The sequence below is a fragment of the Saccopteryx bilineata genome, chromosome X (genome assembly GCF_036850765.1).
Source record: "Saccopteryx bilineata isolate mSacBil1 chromosome X, mSacBil1_pri_phased_curated, whole genome shotgun sequence".
NCBI lineage: Eukaryota > Metazoa > Chordata > Mammalia > Chiroptera > Emballonuridae > Saccopteryx > Saccopteryx bilineata.
Window position 1 is genome coordinate 69,604,368 of NC_089502.1, and position 21,315 is coordinate 69,625,682.

At 41.6% G+C, this 21,315-nt stretch overlaps 2 protein-coding genes and 1 non-coding gene across 4 annotated transcripts in view; 1 reads left to right on the forward strand and 2 right to left on the reverse strand.

The window, feature by feature from the left end:
- The window catches only part of MAGT1 (magnesium transporter 1), a 54,045-nt gene extending 35,395 nt beyond the window's left edge, over positions 1 to 18,650 (forward strand). For both annotated transcript variants that reach the window (XM_066249228.1, XM_066249230.1), the window contains exons 4-10: positions 4,192 to 4,332; positions 5,027 to 5,167; positions 5,682 to 5,771; positions 6,554 to 6,617; positions 10,297 to 10,371; positions 13,100 to 13,190; positions 16,009 to 18,650. In XM_066249228.1, coding sequence (XP_066105325.1) covers positions 4,192 to 4,332; positions 5,027 to 5,167; positions 5,682 to 5,771; positions 6,554 to 6,617; positions 10,297 to 10,371; positions 13,100 to 13,190; positions 16,009 to 16,024 — 618 coding nt within the window. In that variant the 3' untranslated portion in view covers positions 16,025 to 18,650. The remainder of the gene's footprint in view (positions 1 to 4,191; positions 4,333 to 5,026; positions 5,168 to 5,681; positions 5,772 to 6,553; positions 6,618 to 10,296; positions 10,372 to 13,099; positions 13,191 to 16,008) is intronic.
- ATP7A (ATPase copper transporting alpha) overlaps positions 1 to 21,315 on the reverse strand; it is a 554,573-nt gene that overhangs the window by 172,536 nt on the left and 360,722 nt on the right. The gene's annotated exons all lie outside the window — the stretch shown is intronic.
- Positions 15,719 to 15,794, reverse strand: TRNAI-AAU (transfer RNA isoleucine (anticodon AAU)). Its single transcript has one exon. It is a non-coding gene; the product is annotated as a tRNA-Ile (tRNA).

The following is a 21,315-nucleotide window of genomic DNA, read 5'->3' on the forward strand; positions in this document are numbered from 1 at the left end:
GCTTTGCTCAAACCAGATGAGCCCGCACTCAAGCTGGCGACCTCGGGGTCTCAAACCTGGGTTCTCCACATCCCAGTCTGACACTCTGTCCACTGTGCCACCGCCTGGTCAGGCCAAGGATTTTTTTTTAATGTTTACTTTATTGATTTGAGAGAGAGGAAGGGAGAGAGAGGGAGAAACAGGAACATCAATCTGTTCCTGTATGTGTCCTAACGGGGGATCAAATCAAACCAACAACCTCTGTGCTTTGGGACAGTGCTCCAACTGAGCTATCCAGCCAGGGCATGTTCAAGGATTTTTAAAACTTAAAAGGCCGTGGCTGGTTGGCTCAGTGGTAGAGCGTCGGCCTGGCGTGCAGAAATCCCGGGTTCGATTCCCGGCCAGGGCACACAGGAGAAGCGCCCATCTGCTTCTCCACCCCTCCCCCTCTCCTTCCTCTCTGTCTCTCTCTTCCCCTCCCGCAGCCAAGGCTCCATTGGAGCAAAGATGGCCCGGGTGCTGGGGATGGCTCCTTGGCCTCTGCCCCAGGCTCTAGAGTGGCTCTGGTCACAACAGAGAGACGCCCCAGAGGGGCAGAGCATTGCGCCCTGGTGGGCAGAGCGTCGCCCCCTGGTGGGTGTGCCGGGTGGATCCCGGTCGGGCGCATGCGGGAGCCTGTCTGAATGTCTTTCCCCATTTCCAGCTTCAGAAAAATACAAAAAAACAAAAAAAACTTAAAAGAATTTTTGCCTGACCAGGCAGTGGCGCAGTGGATAGAGCATCCGACTGGGATGCAGAAGACCCAAATTCGAGACCCTGAGGTCTCCAGCTTGAGCGCAGGCTCATCTGGTTTGAGCAAAAGCTCACCAGCTTGAACACAAGGTTGCTGGCTCGAGCAAGGGGTTACTTGGTCTGCTGAAGGCCTGCGGTCAAGGCACATATGAGAAAGCAATCAATGAACAACTAAGGTGTCACAACGAAAAACTGATGATTGATGCTTCTCATTTCTCTCCGTTCCTGTCTGTCTGTTCCTATCTATCCCTCTCTCTGACTCTCTGTTTCTGTTTAAAAAAAAAAAAAAAAGAATTTTTAAATATATATTTTAATTGTTGGAAAATAGGAAGTGTACTATTTTAACATTCTTAAATGTATATAGTACAGTAGTGTTACATACATTCACATCATTGCAACCAGTCTCCAGAACTTTTTTTTCATATTTTACTTATTGATTTTTACAGAGAGAGGAGAGAGGGGCAGTGAGAGGTAGAAGTATCAACTCACAGTTGCTTCACTTTAGTGGTTTATTGGTTGCTTTTCATAATATGCCTTGACCAGGCAAGCCTTGGGTTTCGAATCAGTGACCTCAGCATTCCAGGTGGATGCTTTTATCCACTGCGCAACCACAGGCCAGACCCAGAACTCTTTTTATCTTGTAAAATTGAAACTCTTTACACATGAAGTAATTCTCCATTTTCTCTTCCTCCATCTTCTGACAATTGCCATCTTACTCTGCCTCTGTGAATTTGAGGCTATACTTATCACACGTAAGTGGAAGCATACAGTATTTGTATTTTTGTAACTGACTTCTCTTCGCATAATGTTCTCAAAGTCCATTCATGCTGCAGCATGTGTCAGAGTTGTCTTCATTTTTTTTTTTTTGTATTTTTCTGAAGCTGGAAAGGGAGAGAGACAGACAGACAGACTTCCGCATGCGCCCGACCGGGATGCACCCAGCACGCCCACCAGGGGCGACGCTCTGCCCACCAGGGGGCGATGCTCTGCCCCTCCAGGGCGTCGCTCTGCCGCGACCAGAGCCACTCCAGCGCCTGGGGCAGAGGCCAAGGAGCCATCCCCAGCGCCTGGGCCATCCCTGCTCCAATGGAGCCCCGGCTGCGGGAGGGGAAGAGAGAGACAGAGAGGAAGGAGGGGGGGTGGAGAAGCAAATGGGCGCTTCCCCTTTGTGCCCCGGCCGGGAATCAAACCCGGGTCCCCCGCACACCAGGCCGACACTCTACCGCTGAGCCAACCGGCCAAGGCCAGTTGTCTTAATTTTTAAGGCTCAATAATGTTGCATTGTATGTATAAACCACATTTTACTTATCCAGTCATCTGTTGATGGACACTTGGGTGGTGAACACCTTTGGGCTCTCATGAATAATGCTGCTGGGGACATAGCTGTACAAATCTCTTCAAGACCCTGCTTTCAATTCTTTTAGATATATTCTTGGAAGCAGAATTTCTAGATCATACAGTTTTGGGGTTTTTTTGTTTCTTTGTTTTTTCATATTTTTCCGAAGTAAGAAGTGGAGAGTCAGGAAGACAGACTCCCATATGCGCCAGACTGGGATCCACTCGGCATGCCCACCAGGGGGTGATGCTCTGCCCATCTGGGCTGTTGCTCCATTGCAACCTGAGCGATTCTAGAGCCTGAGGTGGAGGCCATGGAGCCGTCCTCAGTGCCTGAGCCAACTTTGCTCCCGTGAAGCCTTGGCTGTAGGACGGGAAGAGAGAGACAGAGAGGAAGGAGAGGGAGAAGGGTGGAGAAGCAGATGGGTGCTTCTCATGTGTGCCCTGGCCAGGAATCGAACCTGGGACTTCCACACACCAAGCCGACACTCTACTGCTGAGCCAACCGGCCAGGGCTCACTTTTGTTTTTAAATTTGGGGGAACCTACATACTGTTTAGCATGGCAGCTGCCCCCCAGTGCACAGGGCTCCCAGACTGCCTGCATCCTCACCAACACTTTCTGGTTTTTATTTTTGCTGTTGTGTTTTGAGAGTAGCCACCCTAATAGGTGTGAGGTGATAGTTCATTGTGGTTTTTATTTGTATTTCCGTAATGATGAATGATGTAGGACATTTCTTCATGTACTATTGGCTATTTGTATATCTTTTTTGGAGAAATGTCTATTTGGGTTTTTTGCCCAGTTTTAATCAGTTTGTTTTTTGCTTGTGTTATAGTTTTTTATATATACTGGATATTATCCCCTTATCAAATACATGATTAGCAGATATTTTCTACCATTTCAGAGATTACCTTTTCTTTCTGTTGATTAGGTCTATATATAGCCTACAGTATAGTTTTTAAGGAGCTTACTTATTATTAAAATGTTACTTTAGTAATCATGGAAATACAAATTACAATAATAGTTATATACAATAATTTCCCAGTAGATCAACTTCTAGCAAGATTGTTGGGAAACAGGTAATTTCCTACAAAAATAGCTAAAAATCGAAATTGGTACAGCCAGTTTGGAAGGCAAGTTGCCTCTATCCATTTTATTATTTTTTAAAAGTTATTTTTGTTTGTTTGTTTGTTTTTAGCAAGAGTGAGACAAAGAGATGCAGATAGGCAGGAAGGGAGAGAGATGAGAAGCATAAAGACATAGCTGTGGCACCTTAGTTTATTGATTGCTTCTCATATGTGCTTTGACTGGGGGCGCCAGCCAAGCCAGTGACCCCTGACTCAAGCCAGCGACCTTGGGCTCAAGCCAGACACTCCACGCTCAAGTCAGATGAGCATGTGCTCAGGCTGATGAGCTGGCGACCTTGGGGTTTCACATTGGGGACTTCATCCCAGGTCAACACTATCTACTGTACCACCACTTGTCAGGCAAATATAGGTTTCTTGGGGGGGGGTTTACAGAGACAAGAGAGTGAGTCAGAGAGAGGGATAGACAGGGACAGACAGACAGGAACAGAGAGAGATGAGAAGCATCAATCATTGGTTTTTCATTGCGCGTTGCAACACCTTAGTTGTTCATTGATTGCTCTCTCATATGTGCCTTGACCGCAGGCCTTCAGCAGACCGAGCAACCCCTTGCTGGAGCCAGCAACCCTGGGTCCAAGCTGGTGAGCCTTGCTCAAACCAGATGAGCCCACACTCAAGCTGGCGACCTCGGGGTCTTGAACCTGGGTCCTTTCGCATCCCAGTCCGAGGCTCTATCCACTGCACCACTGCCTGGTCAGGCCAAATATAGGTTTCTTAACTAGGATTTATATTTGGTCAGTAAAGTGTACTGATTTACAGCACAGACAGCCTTGGATTTGCATCCTGGCTTCAGTATTTACCACTTTCCTTAGGCATATCGCTTAACCTACCTACACCTGGCCTTCCTCATCTTTATAAAATAAAATACTTGACTTTCAGGATGATACTTGTAAAGATTTATTTTTGATAACTTAGATTTTCATGCACTACTTTTTCTTCAGCTCAACATGAATTCAGCTCCAACTTTCATCAACTTTCCTGCAAAAGGGAAACCCAAAAGGGGTGATACATACGAGTTGCAGGTGCGTGGTTTCTCAGCCGAGCAGATTGCGCGGTGGATTGCTGACCGAACGGATGTCACTGTAAGTTTCCTTACTATGTAGGAAGGTTCTTTGTCGTTATCCACTTGGGATCTTACTGGGATGGTCCTAGTTTTCCTTGTATTATTATTATCACTGAGGTGGTTATAGTTGGGCAGTCCCTTCCTAAGTAGCTTTTAACAGAATCATCATGACGGAAGAATGAAATTACAAAACTTCCTCTTGTTACTGAATTCAGCATGGAAACCACTCTTTTGACTTTATTGAGCCCGTGGACTATCGAGTTGTACTTGGCAAATACTTCTTAATCTAAAAGATGTTATATTGTGCCTGACCTGTGGTGGCGCAGTGGATAAAGCGTCGACCTGGAAATGCTGAGGTCGCCGGTTCAAAACCCTGGGCTTGCCTGGTCAAGGCACATATGGGAGTTGATGCTTCCGGCTCCTCCCACCTGTCTCTCTCCTCTCCAAAAATGAATAAATAAATAAATAAAAATTTTAAAGAATAAAATAAAATAAAAAAGATGTTATATTGTGGGTTATACAATATTGTACCTATTCCACCCCATTTTAAGATATGTTACAGACTTTTGGTTAATATAAAAATTAAAAAGTGTATTTTTTCCTCTAGGTAACCACAGTGTTTTAGATTGCTTTCATTTTTAAGTTATTTTGACCTACATAATTGGTGAATTAATTTCATACTTGATAAAATGCTTTTCTCTTCTTTTCATTAGATTAGAGTAATAAGGCCCCCAAATTATGCTGGTCCACTTATGTTGGGATTGCTTTTAGCTGTTATTGGTGGACTTGTGTATCTTCGAAGAAGCAATATGGAATTTCTCTTTAATAAAACTGGATGGGCTTTTGCAGCTTTGGTGAGTGAATTCAGAAAGAAAATTGTATAAATAAAACTAACATTCTATCGTTAGGTAGCATTTTGCTCATTTCTTACCTGTGGCAAGGATTTTCTATTGTTCTATTTTATGCCTCAAAAGCAACTTATTTCCTCCACTGTCGCGTTAGGACGGCCAGAGCTGGCAGGAACGGCTTGTACCCTGTTTGTTCAACCTTAGTGATAGACTGTCACTTCTAGAAACTCTGCAGTTCTTTTGAACATATTCTTCTAAAAGACTTTTCAGTGTTCAATTTTAAAATTGTATCAGCTTATTTATAATTTTAAAATAGTGTTTTCCTTTCAAAGTAAATAGTGTTTTTATTCTTGTGATACTTGTGAAATAGACAAGCCTTAATTAGGAAATCTTTTATCTGAAAAAGTTGTTCTTCATGTATTTCTTGACCAGATGAGCTTTTCACATACCTATGAACCTAAGCAGGGTGAGAATAGCTGTACCATGTTATATGAGTATTTTGTTATTTTTTGTTTTCTAGTGTTTTGTGCTTGCAATGACATCGGGTCAAATGTGGAATCATATACGAGGACCACCGTATGCTCATAAGAATCCCCACACAGGACATGTGGTAAGGAAGTTCAGGAAGGTAACTTTAATGATTATTAGCCTGTGAGACCAGTGCCAGCATTTGGGGGGGGGGGTGTGGGAGAGAGTGAGAAAGAGAGAGAGAGAGACAGAAAGGCAAGGAGAGAGAGACAGAGACATTGCACTGTTCCAGTATGTGTCCTGACTCCAGATCAAACCGGCAACCTCTGCGCTTAAGGACAATGCTCCAACCAGCGGGTCTGTCTGGCCAGGGCTTTATTTTTTATTGATTGATTTCTTTTTTTTGGAGAGACAGTGAAAGGAAGGGAGAGAGCAGGAGGGGGAAGGGAAGCATTCATTTGTTGTTCCACTCAGTTGTGCATTTATTGTTGGCTTCCCATGTGTGCCCTGACTGGGGATCAGACCTACAACCTTGTCGTCTTGGGGCAATTCTGTAACCGACTGAGCTAACTGGCCAGGGTTTGCGAATCTTTCTGTTAACAAGCTTCAGTTGCTGAAAAGTAGATGCAGCACTCTTTAAAGTGAGAAGTTCCTTATCCAATTTGGTGAGTCCTTCTGAATAACCTAGCTAAGAATGAAAGTCAGCCTTCAGCTAAATATCTTATTTGGCTAAGTACTTGAGCATCTACTGTTTCTAGGCACTGTAGTAGGCACTGTTAATTTACCGAGGAATGCCATGGACCCAGTGCTTTCATCATAAGGCAAATTAATAATTTCATAGAGTCGGAAAGTAGCCAGTTTTAGGATTAGGATACCAAAATTTAATATATGTTTTAAGATTTAATTTTGTCTTTTTTTCCCCAGAATTATATTCATGGAAGCAGCCAAGCCCAGTTTGTAGCTGAAACACATATTGTTCTTCTGTTTAGTATCCTCTTTTTAATAAGTTTTGGGTGATGTGTTTTAATTTGTCTTTTTCTTATATTTTGGTATTCTCTCTACAGAGTTTGGTTGAGGTTACTCTCTTAGTAATGCAAGTCATAATATGTTCGGAATCATTATTACTATGTCATGTGTCTTATCCTAATCAACTAAAGAGCACCAAGGAGAAAGTTGCAGTCTGATAAAGCCAGGTTTATTAGATCTTGCTACAAGGCAGATTGCATATCGAGGAACCAACCAAGGGCCATCTTTTCTAAGGAAAGGTAGAGTTCTAGGAATTGAGGGAGCGGGGGCACTTAGGTGAGATGTAAATGAAGCAATGTTCTGATAAGGTCAAAGCAAAACCAGGTGAAGTGTAAAGGGGTCAGCAGCAAGTCGGGACTGTGAAGTTGCCAGGATTCTGTTTACTGGAAAATATAAAGTTTAGAAAAATGTGGGCCCGACCTGTGGTGGTGCAGTGGATAAAGCGTCGACCTGGAAATGCTGAGGTCGCCAGTTCGAAACCCTGGGCTTGCCTGGTCAAGGCACATATGGGAGTTGATGCTTCCAGCTCCTCCCCCCTTCTCTCTCTCCTCTCTCTCTCTCTCTCTCTCTGTCTCTCTCTCCTTTCTAAAATGAATAAATAAAATTAAATTTAAAAAAAAATGTGGGATTTTGTTTTCAGAAACTCCATAGTTGAAGCTCTGTACTTTGGTTGTAAATTGAGGCTACTTAAAATTGTACTTGTAAATTGAGTGACCTCTATTCCGTAGGCAAGAGTGGAATGTTTCATTTGAATCAATCTATGATTTTAATTTTTTTCATTTTAATTTTTTACTGAATTTCTTGGGATTACACTAGTTAACCCAGTTATTCAGGTTTCAGGTACACAATTCTGTAACATATCATCACCACTGCAAGTCAGGTCTCCATCCGTCACCATTTACTCCTCTACCCTTTTTCACTCCTCCCTGCAGTCACCATACTGTTGTCCCTGCCCATGATTTTTTTTTTTTTTTTTTTTTTTTTTTTTTTTTTTTTTTTTTTTTTTTTTTTACAGAGACAGAGAGTCAGACAGGGACAGACAGGAACGGAGAGAGATGAGAAGCATCAATCATCAGTTTTTCGTTGCAACACCTTAGTTGTTCATTGCTTGCTTTCTCATATGTGCCTTGACCGCGGGGCTACAGCAGACCAAGTAACCCCTTGCTTGAGCCAGCGACCTTGGATCCAAGCTGGTGAGCTTTTTGCTCAAGCCAGATGAGCCCGCGCTCAAGCTGGCGACCTAAGGATCTTGAACCTGGGTCCTCCACATCCCAGTCCGACACTCTATGCACTGCACCACCGCCTGGGCAGGCAATTTATTCTTTCTTTCTTTTTCTTTTCTCCTAGATTTTATTTATTGATTTTTAGAGAGAGTATAGAGAGAAGGGGAAGGAGCAGGAAGCATCAACTCCATATGTGTCTTGAACTGAACAAGCCCCCGGTTTCAAACTGGAGACCTCAGTGTTCCAGGTAGATGCTTTATCCACTGTGCCATCATCGGTCAGGCACTTCTATTTCCTATTCAGTTATCCCAGTAATACTAAATCATGATATTTAATCCTAATTATACTGGTTTTTAAAATTGATTTGAGAGAGGCCCTGGCCGGTTGGCTCAGTGGTAGAGCGTCGGCCTGGCGTGCAGAAGTCCCGGGTTCAATTCCCGGCCAGGGCACACAGGAGAAGTGCCCATCTGCTTCTCCACCCCCCCTCCTTCCTCTCTGTCTCTCTCTTCCCCTCCCGCAGCGAGGCTCCATTAGAGCAAAGATGGCCCGGGTGCTGGGGATGGCTCCTTGGCCTCTGCCCCAGGCGCTAGAGTGGCTCTGGTCACAACAGAGCGACGCCCCGGAGGGGCAGAGCATCGCCCCCTGGTGGGCAGAGCGTCGCCCCCTGGTGGGCGTGCCGGGTGGATCCCGGTCGGGCGCATGCGGGAGTCTGTCTGACTGTCTTTCCCCATTTCCAGCTTCAGAAAAATACAAAAAAAAAATTGATTTGAGAGAGAGAAAAACATCAATTGGTTTCTGTATGTGCCCTGACTGGGGATTCAACCCACATCCTTTGTGTATTGGGATGATGCTGTAATCAACTGAGCTACCTGGCTAGGGCTAATCCCAGTTATGTATTATTTATTTCATTGTGTCCCCCCCACTAGAGTATATAGTAAACTTGTCCAAGGAAGGGTCTATATTTCAGCCAACTTTGTAACTTCAACATATAGTAGACAATGCCTGTCGTATAGTAGGCAGTAATAGTAAAAGTTTAAAGAATCAAATGAAATGAACCAATACACAAGGAAGTGCATCATAGTTCTTTTGTGTGTGTGTGACAGAGACACAGACAGGGACAGACAGACAGGAAGGGAGAGAGATGAGAAGCATCAATTCTATGTTGCGGCATCTTAGTTGTTCATTGATTGCTCTCTCATATGTGCCTTGACCAGGAGGCTACAGCAGACTGAGTGACCCCTTGCTCAAGCTAGCAACCTTGGGCTCAAGCTGGTGAGCTTTTGCTCAAACCAGATGAGCCCATGCTCAAGCTGGCAACCTCGGGGCTTCAAACCTGGGTCCTCCATGTCCCAGTCTGATGCTTTATCCACTGCGCCACTGCCTGGTCAGGCTTGATAGGTCTATTTTGTATTTATGTACTTCTATATTAAGCTGAATAAAAGTCAGGTGATAGCATGTGGGGTTTTTTTTCTTTTAATTATAGGACAAAATTAGGTAGTGATTTATACTTTAAAGGCTAATTGTTGAAATTCTGGAGAATTTTTGAGAAATTATTTTTCAATAAGAATTAGTTTCGCCTGACCTGTGGTGGCGCAGTGGATAAAGCGTCGACCTGGAATGCTGAGGTCGCCGGTTCAAAACCCTGGGCTCGCCTGGTCAAGGCACATATGGGAGTTGATGCTTCCTGTTCTCTCTCTATCTCTCCCTCTCTCTCTCTCCTCTCTCTCTCTAATAAAAATGAATAAATTTAAAAAAATCTAAAAAGAAAAGTGAGCAAACTAAAAAAAAAAATACATTTAAAAAAGAATTAGTTTCTGTTCTCTTTTTTGGAGGGTGGTTGAAATATTCAAAATGTCTATTTAATATTTTAAACTATGTATGAGGCCTGACCTGTGGTGGCGCAGTGGATAAAGCGTCGACCTGGAAATGCTGAGGTCGCCGGTTCAAAACCCTGGGCTTGCCTGGTCAAGGCACATATGGGAGTTGATGCTTCCAGCTCCTCCCCCCTTCTCTCTCTCTGTCTCTCTCTCCTCTCCCTCTCTCTTCTTTCTATAAATGAATAAATAAAATAAAATAAATTTAAAACTATGTATGAGGTTGAAGCAAAAATGGGGAGGCTGTCTAGGAACGTTATATCAAAGTACAATTTCGGGAAAACTCATAGTTCGTTTTATGTTACAATGGGACAGTTGTTCAGAATATCAATTTTTATTTTTACACATAATTTTTCAACCTTAATATTTTTATTATATCTTCATAGTAAATAATCATGCTGTGTAGATATAAAATTACTTACAGTGTTTTCTAATTAAATGTAGATTTATATTTTCTAATTTTCTTTATGAAAAATTAGGAATATTAAAGTAATATGTCTTTAGCCGTCTATGTGAATTTTTCCTTAAACAATTTTTTTTTAAGATGGTGGGGTTACCTTAGGGATGGTGCTTTTATGTGAAGCTGCTACATCTGACATGGATATTGGAAAACGAAAGAGTAAGTTATGCCATATGCCGATTCTGCCTTTAATACAGATAAAAAGAATGTCCTATAATTGCTTCTTCTCTTATGTTATTTTATTTCTTTACTATAAAAATAATATATGCTAATTATTGAAATGTAGGGGGTGTGGAAGTATAAAACATTTGGTGGTAGAGTTACCCATTCCACCATTCTAAAACTAATAATTTTAATGTTGTGATATAGTTCCTTCCATTTGCAAAACATCTTTAAAACCAGTATAAAATTTTGATATTTTTATTTTTGAGAGAGACAGGAAGGGAGAGATGAGAAGCATCAACTTGTAGTTGTGGCACTTTTACTTCATTGATTGCTTTTCATATGGGCTTGATAGTGAGAGTGTGCTCCAACCATGCCAGTGACCCCTTGCTCAAGTCAGTGACCTTTGGCTTCAAGCCAGCATATAGGGGGTCATGTCTATGATCCCGTGCTCAATTCAGCCGCCATGGGATCATATCGATGATATTGCACTCAAGTCAGAGAACTTGGGGTTTCGAATCTGGGACCTCCGTGTCCCAGGTTGACGCTCTATCCACTACACCATCACCAGTGAGGCAAAATAAATTTTTGCATATTAGAAAAACATAACTAGGCCCTGGCTGGTTTGCTTAGTGGTGGAGCGTCAGCCTAGCATGTAGAAGTCCTGGGTTTGATTCCCGATGAGGACACATGAGAAGCGACCATCTGCTTCTCCCACCTTCTCCTTCCCCTTTCTTTCTTTCTTTCTCTCTCCCTCCCCACCACCCCCTTCCCCTCCCGCAGCCATGGCTCAATTTATTCAAGCATGTTGGCCCTAAGCACTGAGTATGGCTCCGTGGAGCCTCTTGCTCAGGTGCTAAAAATAGCTCAGTTGTGAGCATTGGCCACAAATGGACAGACATTTCCCCAGATGGAGATTGCCAAGTGGATCTCAGTCAGGGTACATGTGGAAGTCTGTCTATCTCCCCTCCTTTCACTTAAAGAAAAAAGTATCTGACCAGGTGGTGGCACCGTAGATAAAGTGTCAGCCCGGGATGCTGAGGACCCAGGTGTGAAATCCCAATTTCTCCAGCTTGAGTGCAAGCTCAGCAAGCGCAGAGTTGCCAGCTTGATTGTGACCCCATGGTCACTGGCTTGAGCTCAAGGTCACTGGCTCAGCTGGAGCCCCCTTTCTCCCCCTACCATGAAGGCATGCATGAGAAAGCCATCAGTGAACAACTAAGGTGCCTCAACTGAGTTGATGTTTCTCATCTCTCTCCCTGTCTGTGCCCCTGCCTCTTAAAAAATAAAAATATCACATATCAAATTTATATTCAGATGATATACATCTTTTAATTGCCTGACTAAAAATTGCCTATTTCAGAATTCATTACTGGGAAAAGACCATCTGAATACTACACTGCTGACATGAATTTAAATTGTAAAACATTTTTGAGACATTAAAATATTCACTGTTTGCTCTACTTCTAAGATTCTAACCTAATGAAATAATCACAAATAATAATAATAAAAATATCTTTAGCACTTACTGTGTACCAGGAACTGCCCTACATAGTTTTAGATATGTGAGAAATGTAGACTACAAACATGTAGAGTGATATTGTGTATATGCCTATATATATGCAGTTAATTAGGAAAAAAGAGTTTTCTTTGATGAACATGCATTAATACTCAGAAAAACATATGTTTAACTTTTACATTTTAGCCCATAATCACATTGTGTGAACATGACAAAGGGAAAAAGAATTGTTTCTTCACTGTAGGAAAACAAAAGTTTGTTTTTAGTATTGGCCGATAAGTATATTTTCCTAGAGCTTTGTGCCTGGTGTACATATGCTTTCCCACATTCCTGCTGTTGTGCTTCTTAGCCAGTCTTCGTCCAGGGACTTGAGGCGTATCAAGGTACGGGGATCATACAGAGTATTGTAGGATCAGTGTGTACAGTTAAGGTCCTTAATTGCTATGCTAAACCACAGAGTGTGGCATTAATGGAGAGGGCTGTGAATCCAGAGCTAGGAATCGGGTTGGTTTCCCCACATTTCAGTGAGGTATCTATGTTGAATGAGTTTCTCACAGAGGCAGTAGAGTCACTTGTGCATGGGTCAAGTACTTGGAAGTGAGACGATGTTACCAGATGTCTTTAAATCAGTGTTTATCAATAACGCAATAAGGCCACTCTTAAGGGTTTAAAAAGAGTTTAATAAGTCATTTTCTTGTCAGTAGTAAAACTGTTTTTAATGCTAAATTATTTTTTTAATTGATTTTAGAGAGAGAGAGAGAGAGTGGAAGGGAGCTAGAAAGAAAGAGAAACATCAATTTGTTGTTCCACTTATTTATGCACTCATTGGTTGGTTCTTGTCTGTTCCCTGACTGGGAATCAAACCCGCAACCTTGATGTATCAGGACAACAATCGTCAACTGTAATCAACTGAGCAGCCCGGCCAGGGCCTAATACTAAGTTCTTGACTGTCCTGGTTTTAAAGGAATTAATTGACACAATTAAATTGCACAACTCTGTAAATGAACAAATTAAATAGTAATGGAACAGATTACAGAAAATAAGAATCCTGAAGATAAAAGAGTGGGAATGAAGTGTTAGAAAGTTGAGATTTACCAATAAATTATAGCCCTTGTTTTTCACTCTTGGAAATGTAGGCTAAAATTTATTCCCTGTTTTTTATTATACTTAACATGCTCATTTTACTCTGCTTTTGTTTTTCTGCAGTAATGTGTGTGGCTGGTATTGGACTCGTTGTATTATTCTTCAGTTGGTTGCTCTCTATTTTCAGATCTAAATATCATGGATATCCATATAGGTATGATTATTGTTCCTTTATATAGTAATGACCTATACTTACAAAGATCAGAGTTGATATTTCTTTATAATACAGTATGTCCGTAAAGTCATGGTACACTTTTGACCGGTCATAGGAAAGCAACAAAAGGCGATAGAAATGTGAAATCTGCACCAAATAAAAGGAAAACTCTCCCAGTTTAATACCTATTCAGTGCAGTTCGATGTGGGCTCACGCACAGATTTTTTAGGGCTCCTTAGGTAGCTATCCCGTATAGCCTCTACAGACTCGTCACTGATTGATGGCCTACCAGAACGGGTTTCTCCACCAAACTGCCGGTTTCCTTCAACTGCTTATCCCACTGAGTAATGTTATTCCTATGTGGTGGCACATCATTATAAACGTGCCGATATTCATGTTGCACTTTGGTCACGGATTCTAATTTAGCGAGCCACAGAACACACTGAACTATGGGCTGCTCCACTGTATACACGGTGTTACGTCATCATCTGCACATGCGCACATGCTGCCACATCATCCTACAGAAACTGGGAGGGTTTTCCTTTTATTTGGTGCATATTTCACATTTCTGTCGTCTTTTGTTGCTTTCCTGTGACCGGTCAAAAGTGCACCATGACTTTATGGACACACTGTGTGTGTGTGTGTGTGTGTGTGTGTGTGTGTGTGTGTGTGTGTGTGTGTGTTTATATACACACATGTATATACATATGTATGTGTGTGTGTGTGTGTGTTTTGCTTTACCTCCAGACTATCCTAGCTTCTGAAAAAGAGATAGGCTTGAATTTAATTTAGGTGTGTTGCATATAAAAATTAATTTAAGATAATTATGACGTAATGGACAATAGTATGTAATTTCTCAGGAACAACTTTCTGGGTTATTCTAACATCACCTAATTTAATCTAGAAATCTATAAAACGCATAGTTAGAACCTTTTATACTATATCTACTCACACAGTTCCTTGTCTGTATGCTATACTACCTTGAGGACAAAATTATTTTTTAAATGTTTTTGTTGAAGACTTCTCACTTATACTTTTCAAGGCTCTTTATATGCCATAAATGGAACATTGGATTAAAATATAGTTTGTAGAAAGTATACAAAAGAGTGTTTGCAATGTTCATAGAGCTCTCTAAGGTTCAGGAACAAAATTACTCTCCTGGTTATAAAGTCTTGATTTTACTCTGTTAATAGCCAAGAAAAATATACCTACATAATTGGGGATATGACTTAGTTTACTTTTATAACCGGAGCCCCAGTTACTAAAATTCCTTTTCTATTAATACATAATTGTCCTGTTGTATAAAGGATTTTGAACACTAAAGGTAAAGTATAGCAAGTGATATTTTCTAAGCATATATTTATTCTTTATATATATTAGTGATTTTAGCAAGAAAGGAAGGGAAAGAGATAGGAACATCGATCTGTTCCTGTATGTGCCCTGACCGGGAATTGAACTGGCAACCTCTGTGCTTTGGGACAATGCTTTAACCAACTGACTATCTAACCAGGTCACATTCTTTATATAACACAAGTTTTTTAGTAGAGAATTTTGAACAACTCTCTGGTTGATTCACTATATTGTTAACATTTTTAGATGCCTTTTGATGAACATAAATTAATTTTGTACATTTTTCTTGCAAACTTAAGACTAAAACCTACTAGGACTTTGATTCTTTTTTTTTTTTTCTGTATTTTTCTGAAGCGAAATGGGGAGAGACAGTCAGACAGACTCCCGCATGCACCCGACCGGGATCCACCCGGCATGCCCATCAGGGGGCGACGCTCTGCCCCTCGGGGGGGGGTCACTCTGTTGCGACCAGAGCCATTCTAGCACCTGGGGCAGAGGCCGAGGAGCCATCCCTAGCGCCCGGGCCATCTTTGCTCCAGTGGAGCCTTGGCTGCGGGAGGGGAAGAGAGAGACAGAGAGGAAGGAGAGGGGGTGGGGTGGAGAAGCAGATGGGCACTTCTCCTGTGTGCCCTGGCTGGGAATCGAACCCGGGACTTCTGCACGCCAGGCCAACGCTCTACCACTGAGCCACTGGCCAGGGCGGACTTTGATTCTTGACTTATAATCTTCCAACTTTATACTTTTATTGTTCTGTGTAAGTATATTTTGAAATAATTTCTTCTGTGTAGAATACTAACTGGGATGCAAGGGTAATTTTGCTGGGACTTTTGTTACTTATTTGATCACCATGGTTATAATTCAATTATTAATTGGTATCTATCTTTAGGAGATACTTTGTTTTAATATTTTTTTGAAGGGAGAAGTGGGGAGGCAGAAAGACAGACTCCCACATGCACCTGACTGGGGTCCACCCGGCATGTCCACCAGGGGGAGATGCTTTTCCCATCTGGGCCATTGCAACCAGAGCCATTCTAGAGCCTGAGGCGGAGGCCGTGGAGCTGTCCTCAGCGCCAGGGCCATCGTTGCTCCAATGGAGCCTTGGCTGCAAGAGGGGAAGAGAGTGACAGAAAGAAGGGAAAGGGGGAAGGGTGGAGAAGCAGATGGGTGCTTCTCCTGTGTGCCCTGGCCGGGAATCAAACCCGGGACTTCCACACATTGGGCTGATGCTCTACCACTGAGCCAACCAGCCAGGGCCTCTCTTTAGGAGATATTTTAACTTTTCAGTTATGTCTATTTTTTCTTCCTAAAACTACCTCAGTATCTCAGGGTTTCTCACTTGTTGTTATCAATACTCAAAGTTTATTATAACCTGCATCTAAACACTCTTTGCTCTGTTAAAATCAAGATATTTATTAGAAGTAAAGCCTATTTTCTTTCAGAGACTGATTGGTCTGTGTTTTTGTTTTAGCTTTCTGATGAGCTGAAAAGGATCCCAGAGATACACAGACACTGAACTAATGGAAATTGAAAAATGAAAAAGATGTGTGTATGAAAAGAAGAATGCAATTTGTGTATTTTGTATTACCTCTTTTTTCAAGTGATTTAAATAGTTAATCATTTAACCAAAGAAGATGTGTAGTGCCTTAACAGCAATTTCTTGTCAAACTCATAAAGTATTTGGATACAATTTTCCTCTGTACCTTCCCTTCCCAGTGAACTTGATGGGACATTTAATTTAGTAGTATTAAGGATATTATAAAAATTTTTAGAAGTATAGCTCCATTTTCATTAAAACAAGGTTTAAAACTGCTTACTTAACTTTTGGCTGTATGATTTTATCTTAATGGTTGGGCAGAGGGAGTCCTGACCAGGTGTTCCTGCATATGCCAGTTACAGATAGTTACATCAGAAATCCATTCTTAGCTTTTGCATTTTTGCATGGATGTGGACATTTTGGCATATCATTCCTTTTGGGCAGAGAAATCATATGTTCTATGTGGTCTCATGAAAACAGAGCACCATTCTTCAGAGTACATGTCAAGCCTTTAGAAAAAAAGACTAGTCAGTCCTCTTCCTCCTCCTGCGTCTTTCCTACTCAGTCCCAGTGCAGTGCTGGCTGCCTGCGCTTCTTGGTAGCTGTAGATGTCTAAACAGAAGATTATGCTTTCTGCATGAGGATGAAAGTAACCACTTTGTATTTGGAAAGATTTCAGGTTCATTCTGTCTCCCTCATTTTATTTAAGGCAGGTCACTGTATAATAAAAATGTAGCTTAGTGCTAAAAATCTGTGCAAGTTCAAAATGTTCCTGCAAATTAGATATTATCACTTATTTCATTTATCCTAAGAGAAAAAAAAGATAGGCTCATCTGGTTAATTCGATTTCTGTATTATAGTTAGAACATATTTCAATAATCCTTGTGTTTAGCCTGACCTGTGGTGGTGCAGTGGATAAAGCGTTGACCTGGAAATGCTGAGGTCACCGGTTCGAAACCCTGGGCTTGCCTGGTCAAGGCACATATGGGAGTTGATGCTTCCAGCTCCTCCCCCCCTTCTGTCTCTCCTCTCCTCTCTGTCTCTTCCTCTCCTCTCTAAAATGAATAAATAGAAATTTAAAAAAAAAAGAATTATTAAAAAAAAATAATAATCCTTGTGTTTAGGAAAAGGACTGCCCTAGATTAGGAAAAGAAAATCATGAAATATTAAGTTGTTACTTGTGATTAGAAAGTAAATGTTTCTTGAAATCTATTCTGGTTTTGGTATTATTTTAGCCTTTTCTATTTACATTAAGTAGAGAAACAAAGTAAACAATTAAAGAGGTTCTTTGGAATTTTGTCTTTTTCTTTCTGTCTGTGGAAGTAACCATGTGTGCTAACCAAATTTCTGTGAAGAATTAAAGTTGATGGTTACATGTAGCTGTAACCTCCCCATTGTTATGAAGAGTGTACTGAAATGCCACTGTTATAGAAATATGAGAATTATGATATAAAAATGTAAAGATATCAGACATATTGAATTAAAATAATACTGTGACTGCCTGTTATTATTTACTATTTAATAAGTCTTCATGTAATCTAGAAGTCTTACATAATACAAGTTTGCAGAAAGATATATAATTGTATAAGAAGGAATTTTTTTAAATATTTTTCTGAAGTGAGAAGTGGGGAGGCAGAGAGACAAACTCCCACATGCACCCAACCGGGATCCACCCGGCATGTCCAAGTGATGATGCTCTGCCCATCTGGACTCTTGCTTTGTTGCAACCAGAGCCATTCTAGCACCTGAGGCAGAGGCCATGGAGCATCCTCAGCACCTGGGCCAACTTTGCTCCAGTGGAGCCTTGGCTAAGGGAGAGAGAGAGAAAGAGATAGAGAGAAAGGAGAGGGGGAAGGGTGGAGAAGCAGATGTTTGCTTCTCCTGTGTGCCCTGACTGGGAATAGAACCCGGGACTTCCACACTCCAGGCTGACGCTCTACCATTGAGCCAACCCGCCAGGGCCTTAAGAAGAAATGTTTTATGTGAGGTTTTTTTGTGTGTGCGTTTTTTGTTAGACTTGGATGATGAAAGGATATAGTCAACCTTTTACTCTTTAATGGAGCCATTTTTTATTTACTTCCCCTTAAATTGTGTGATTCTGAATTCCCTATCTGCTGTTCTTGTACTTGTCTCAGGCCAAATAAATTCATGCTGTGATTCTTATGAGACTTGTATGAAGATGCCCTGATTTTTACAGACAGAACGGGAATTCTGCTGCCATGTAATCTGTATAGCTCCAATTTGCCCTGAGTATTGAAAAAATGACAGGGTTTCTACATTTGTTTTATCTCCCTGAAGAGCACATTCTTTTTCTCTAGTGAGAAAAGTTGCATTCTGGCTAAAATCTGTAAAAAGCAAATTTCTTACCCTGAGAATATTGTAACCTTTGTGGAAATTTTGAAATTAGCTTTTATCTTAAGTGCCTTAAGTAAACTCTTTACTTTCCTAGTAATGTTTAAATATTATTGGTTGAGCATTCTTACAATACTATTCAAAATGACACATTGTAGTGGCAAAGATGACCAATGTGTGGCTGTTTGCGTTTTGACCATATCAATAAACTTTTACAATCTAAATTCTGAGTTTTTGATTAACATCTAAAGAGCAGTGAATTTATAATACTAAACTGGTATTTCAATATAAGGATATTCCATTTTGAAATTATAATTAAATTTCTTACTATCCTAGTGACAGTGAATTTGATAGGCCAGTTTCCTTAAGTATTTCTAGGTTGAGATGCATTCTTCGAGGATTCCATATGTTATCCCGCACTAGTGTTGTCATCCATTAGATTTGTCAAAATAGCCAAGATAAATAGATGAAATGCAGTTTTCTTTCTTTTTCTTCTTCCTTTTTTAATTAAATGAGAGGCAGGGAGGCAGAGAGACAGACTCCCACATGTGCCCTAACCCAGGATCAACCCAGCAACCCCCTACAGGGTGATGCTCTGCCCATTTGGGGCCGCAGTTTCATTGCTTGGCAATCAAGCTGTTTCAGCACCTGAGGCGAAGCCATGGAGCCATCCTCAGTGCCCAAGGCTAACTTGCTCTAACCCAGTGGTTCTCAAACTTTCTGAAGTCAGGGCACATTTAAAATCCTACAAATTGTAGGCACACTATATACAAATTTCTGAGAAATGTGTTATAATAATTAAGTCAAATATTAAAGAAAAAATATAAAGTCCAAGTGTGCTTTTATGGTAATTAAATGAAATAAATATGACAAAATTAAATTTATTCTGACTTTAAAAACATTTTTATGTTACATTGTTTGAGTTATGCTTTTAGAATTCATAAAAAAGGGGTTAAAAAATTAAAAAACGACAAAAAACTTATCTTTTTATATATATAGATACATTCTTAGTAAGATTTAGTAAATTCAGCAGGTCCCGGAGCAAATGTTTTAAGTTTTTTCATTCTTGTGTTTATGAGAAACATGAGCTTGATGTGTCCTAGTGATTTCGTCAATGTTTGGGCATATATTTGAAAGGCAAACTCTCATTTCCTCATCAATACATTGAAGAATTCCTCTCTTTTTACCCTTGTGTTGAGTAAACACATATCACCTTAACTTGACACGAAACAAAGGATAGAAGAAACTTGCCTCCAGTCTCTCCAGGGAACATGAGGGATAGTGTAAACAATACAGCACCACAGCTTAACACCTTTTGCAACCTAATCAGGCAAGTGAGGTGGGCAGTTGGGCAGACTGTCAGCTTACAGCCAATTCCCCACACCTCTGTTCCCAAAAAATCTAAACTTCGTTGGTTTTTTGGTCCCCAACAGGCACATATTTCTCTGGAATACCATACAGTGCATTTGGGAATCTAGGGCGCACCAGTGCGCCCTGGCACACACTTTTAGAACCACTGCTCTAACCAAGCCATGGCTGTGGGAGGAGACCAAAAAAGGGGAGAGGGGTGGAGAAGCAGATAATCACTTCTCTTGTTTGCCCTGACCTTGAATGAAACCCAGGACTTCCATATGCTGGGCCAAGACTCTACTGCTGAGTCAACTGGCCAGGGCCTAAATGAAGTTTTCAATGGTTGATCTAGCTTTGTCCCAGGAAGTGAACACCGGGACTAGGTAATTCCCTTTTGGTACTAAATAAGTGGTTTGTGATAGATACGTGAATTCCAAACTGCCCTCTTGAGGTTCCACTTATCTGTCAGACCTCACCTTTACTGGACTAACCCCTGGGACAGAAGAATTCCAAGAAGCAGACAAGCTGCCCCAAGGAGGAGCTCTGGACATACCAGGGCTTTTGATTCAACACCGACATGCTCTAAATTCTTCCTGACCCCATATAATTTGTTGCCCTAGCTTGTACTGGCGCTCTTCTCCCTGGGAGAAGTGCCTGGCAGGGTTCCTTTCTTCTTTTCAATAAAGCCTGTTACACTGGTCTTTCGGACTCCCATGGATTACAACATTTGGTGCCGAAACCCGGGACAGGGTACTAACTGCCTGGACGATCCCTCTTTGCCATCCAAACTTACAACCAGGGAAGCAATGAGCAGTGGCAGCTTGTCCCAGGCTTACTCCCTGATTCTGTTTGGACGTGTAATTGTAGGTCGATTGGCCAGCAGTCTAACCTTGTCCTGAACCCCTGCCGGACCAGAGAAAGGTAAGGAATTTCTCCCTCCCCCTTCCCAGGTTGGCCTCCAAATTTTTCTCTAAAAACACCCCTTCCTGGTCAGACGGTTTTGACTTCAGACCCCATATCTACAAGTGGTCTACCTCTACTCCTTTATGGACTTCTACGAAAGTCTAGGCGCACCTAGCCAGGCCCATCTCCTACGTCCTGGGATCTCAGCCTTGGGGTGACGACCTCCTGTCTGAGACTCTACAGAGATTTTCTCCTCTTGGAACTGTGACTATAGGCGGGGACGCCCCCTTCTCTCACCAGTCTCCTCTACTGTGGGCTCCTCTCAGTGCAAACCATCCGGCCAGACTCCCCTCAGCTGTGTCCTGAAAAATCTCACCAAGCTTGGCCTGTCTGACCTCAAACCAAAAAAACCCAACAACTCATCTTCCTCTGTAATACAGCCTGGCCTCAATATAAATTATACAACGACTCCCCACTGGCCAGACAATGGAACCCTTGATTACAATATCCTAAGAAATCTTGACAATTTTTGCCACCGGATGGGGAGGGCAACAGAAATCTCTTATGTGCAGGCTTTTCTTCTCCCTTCTCTCTTGTCCTTAATTTCTGTGCCTTCTGTTCTATATGCAGGCTGTT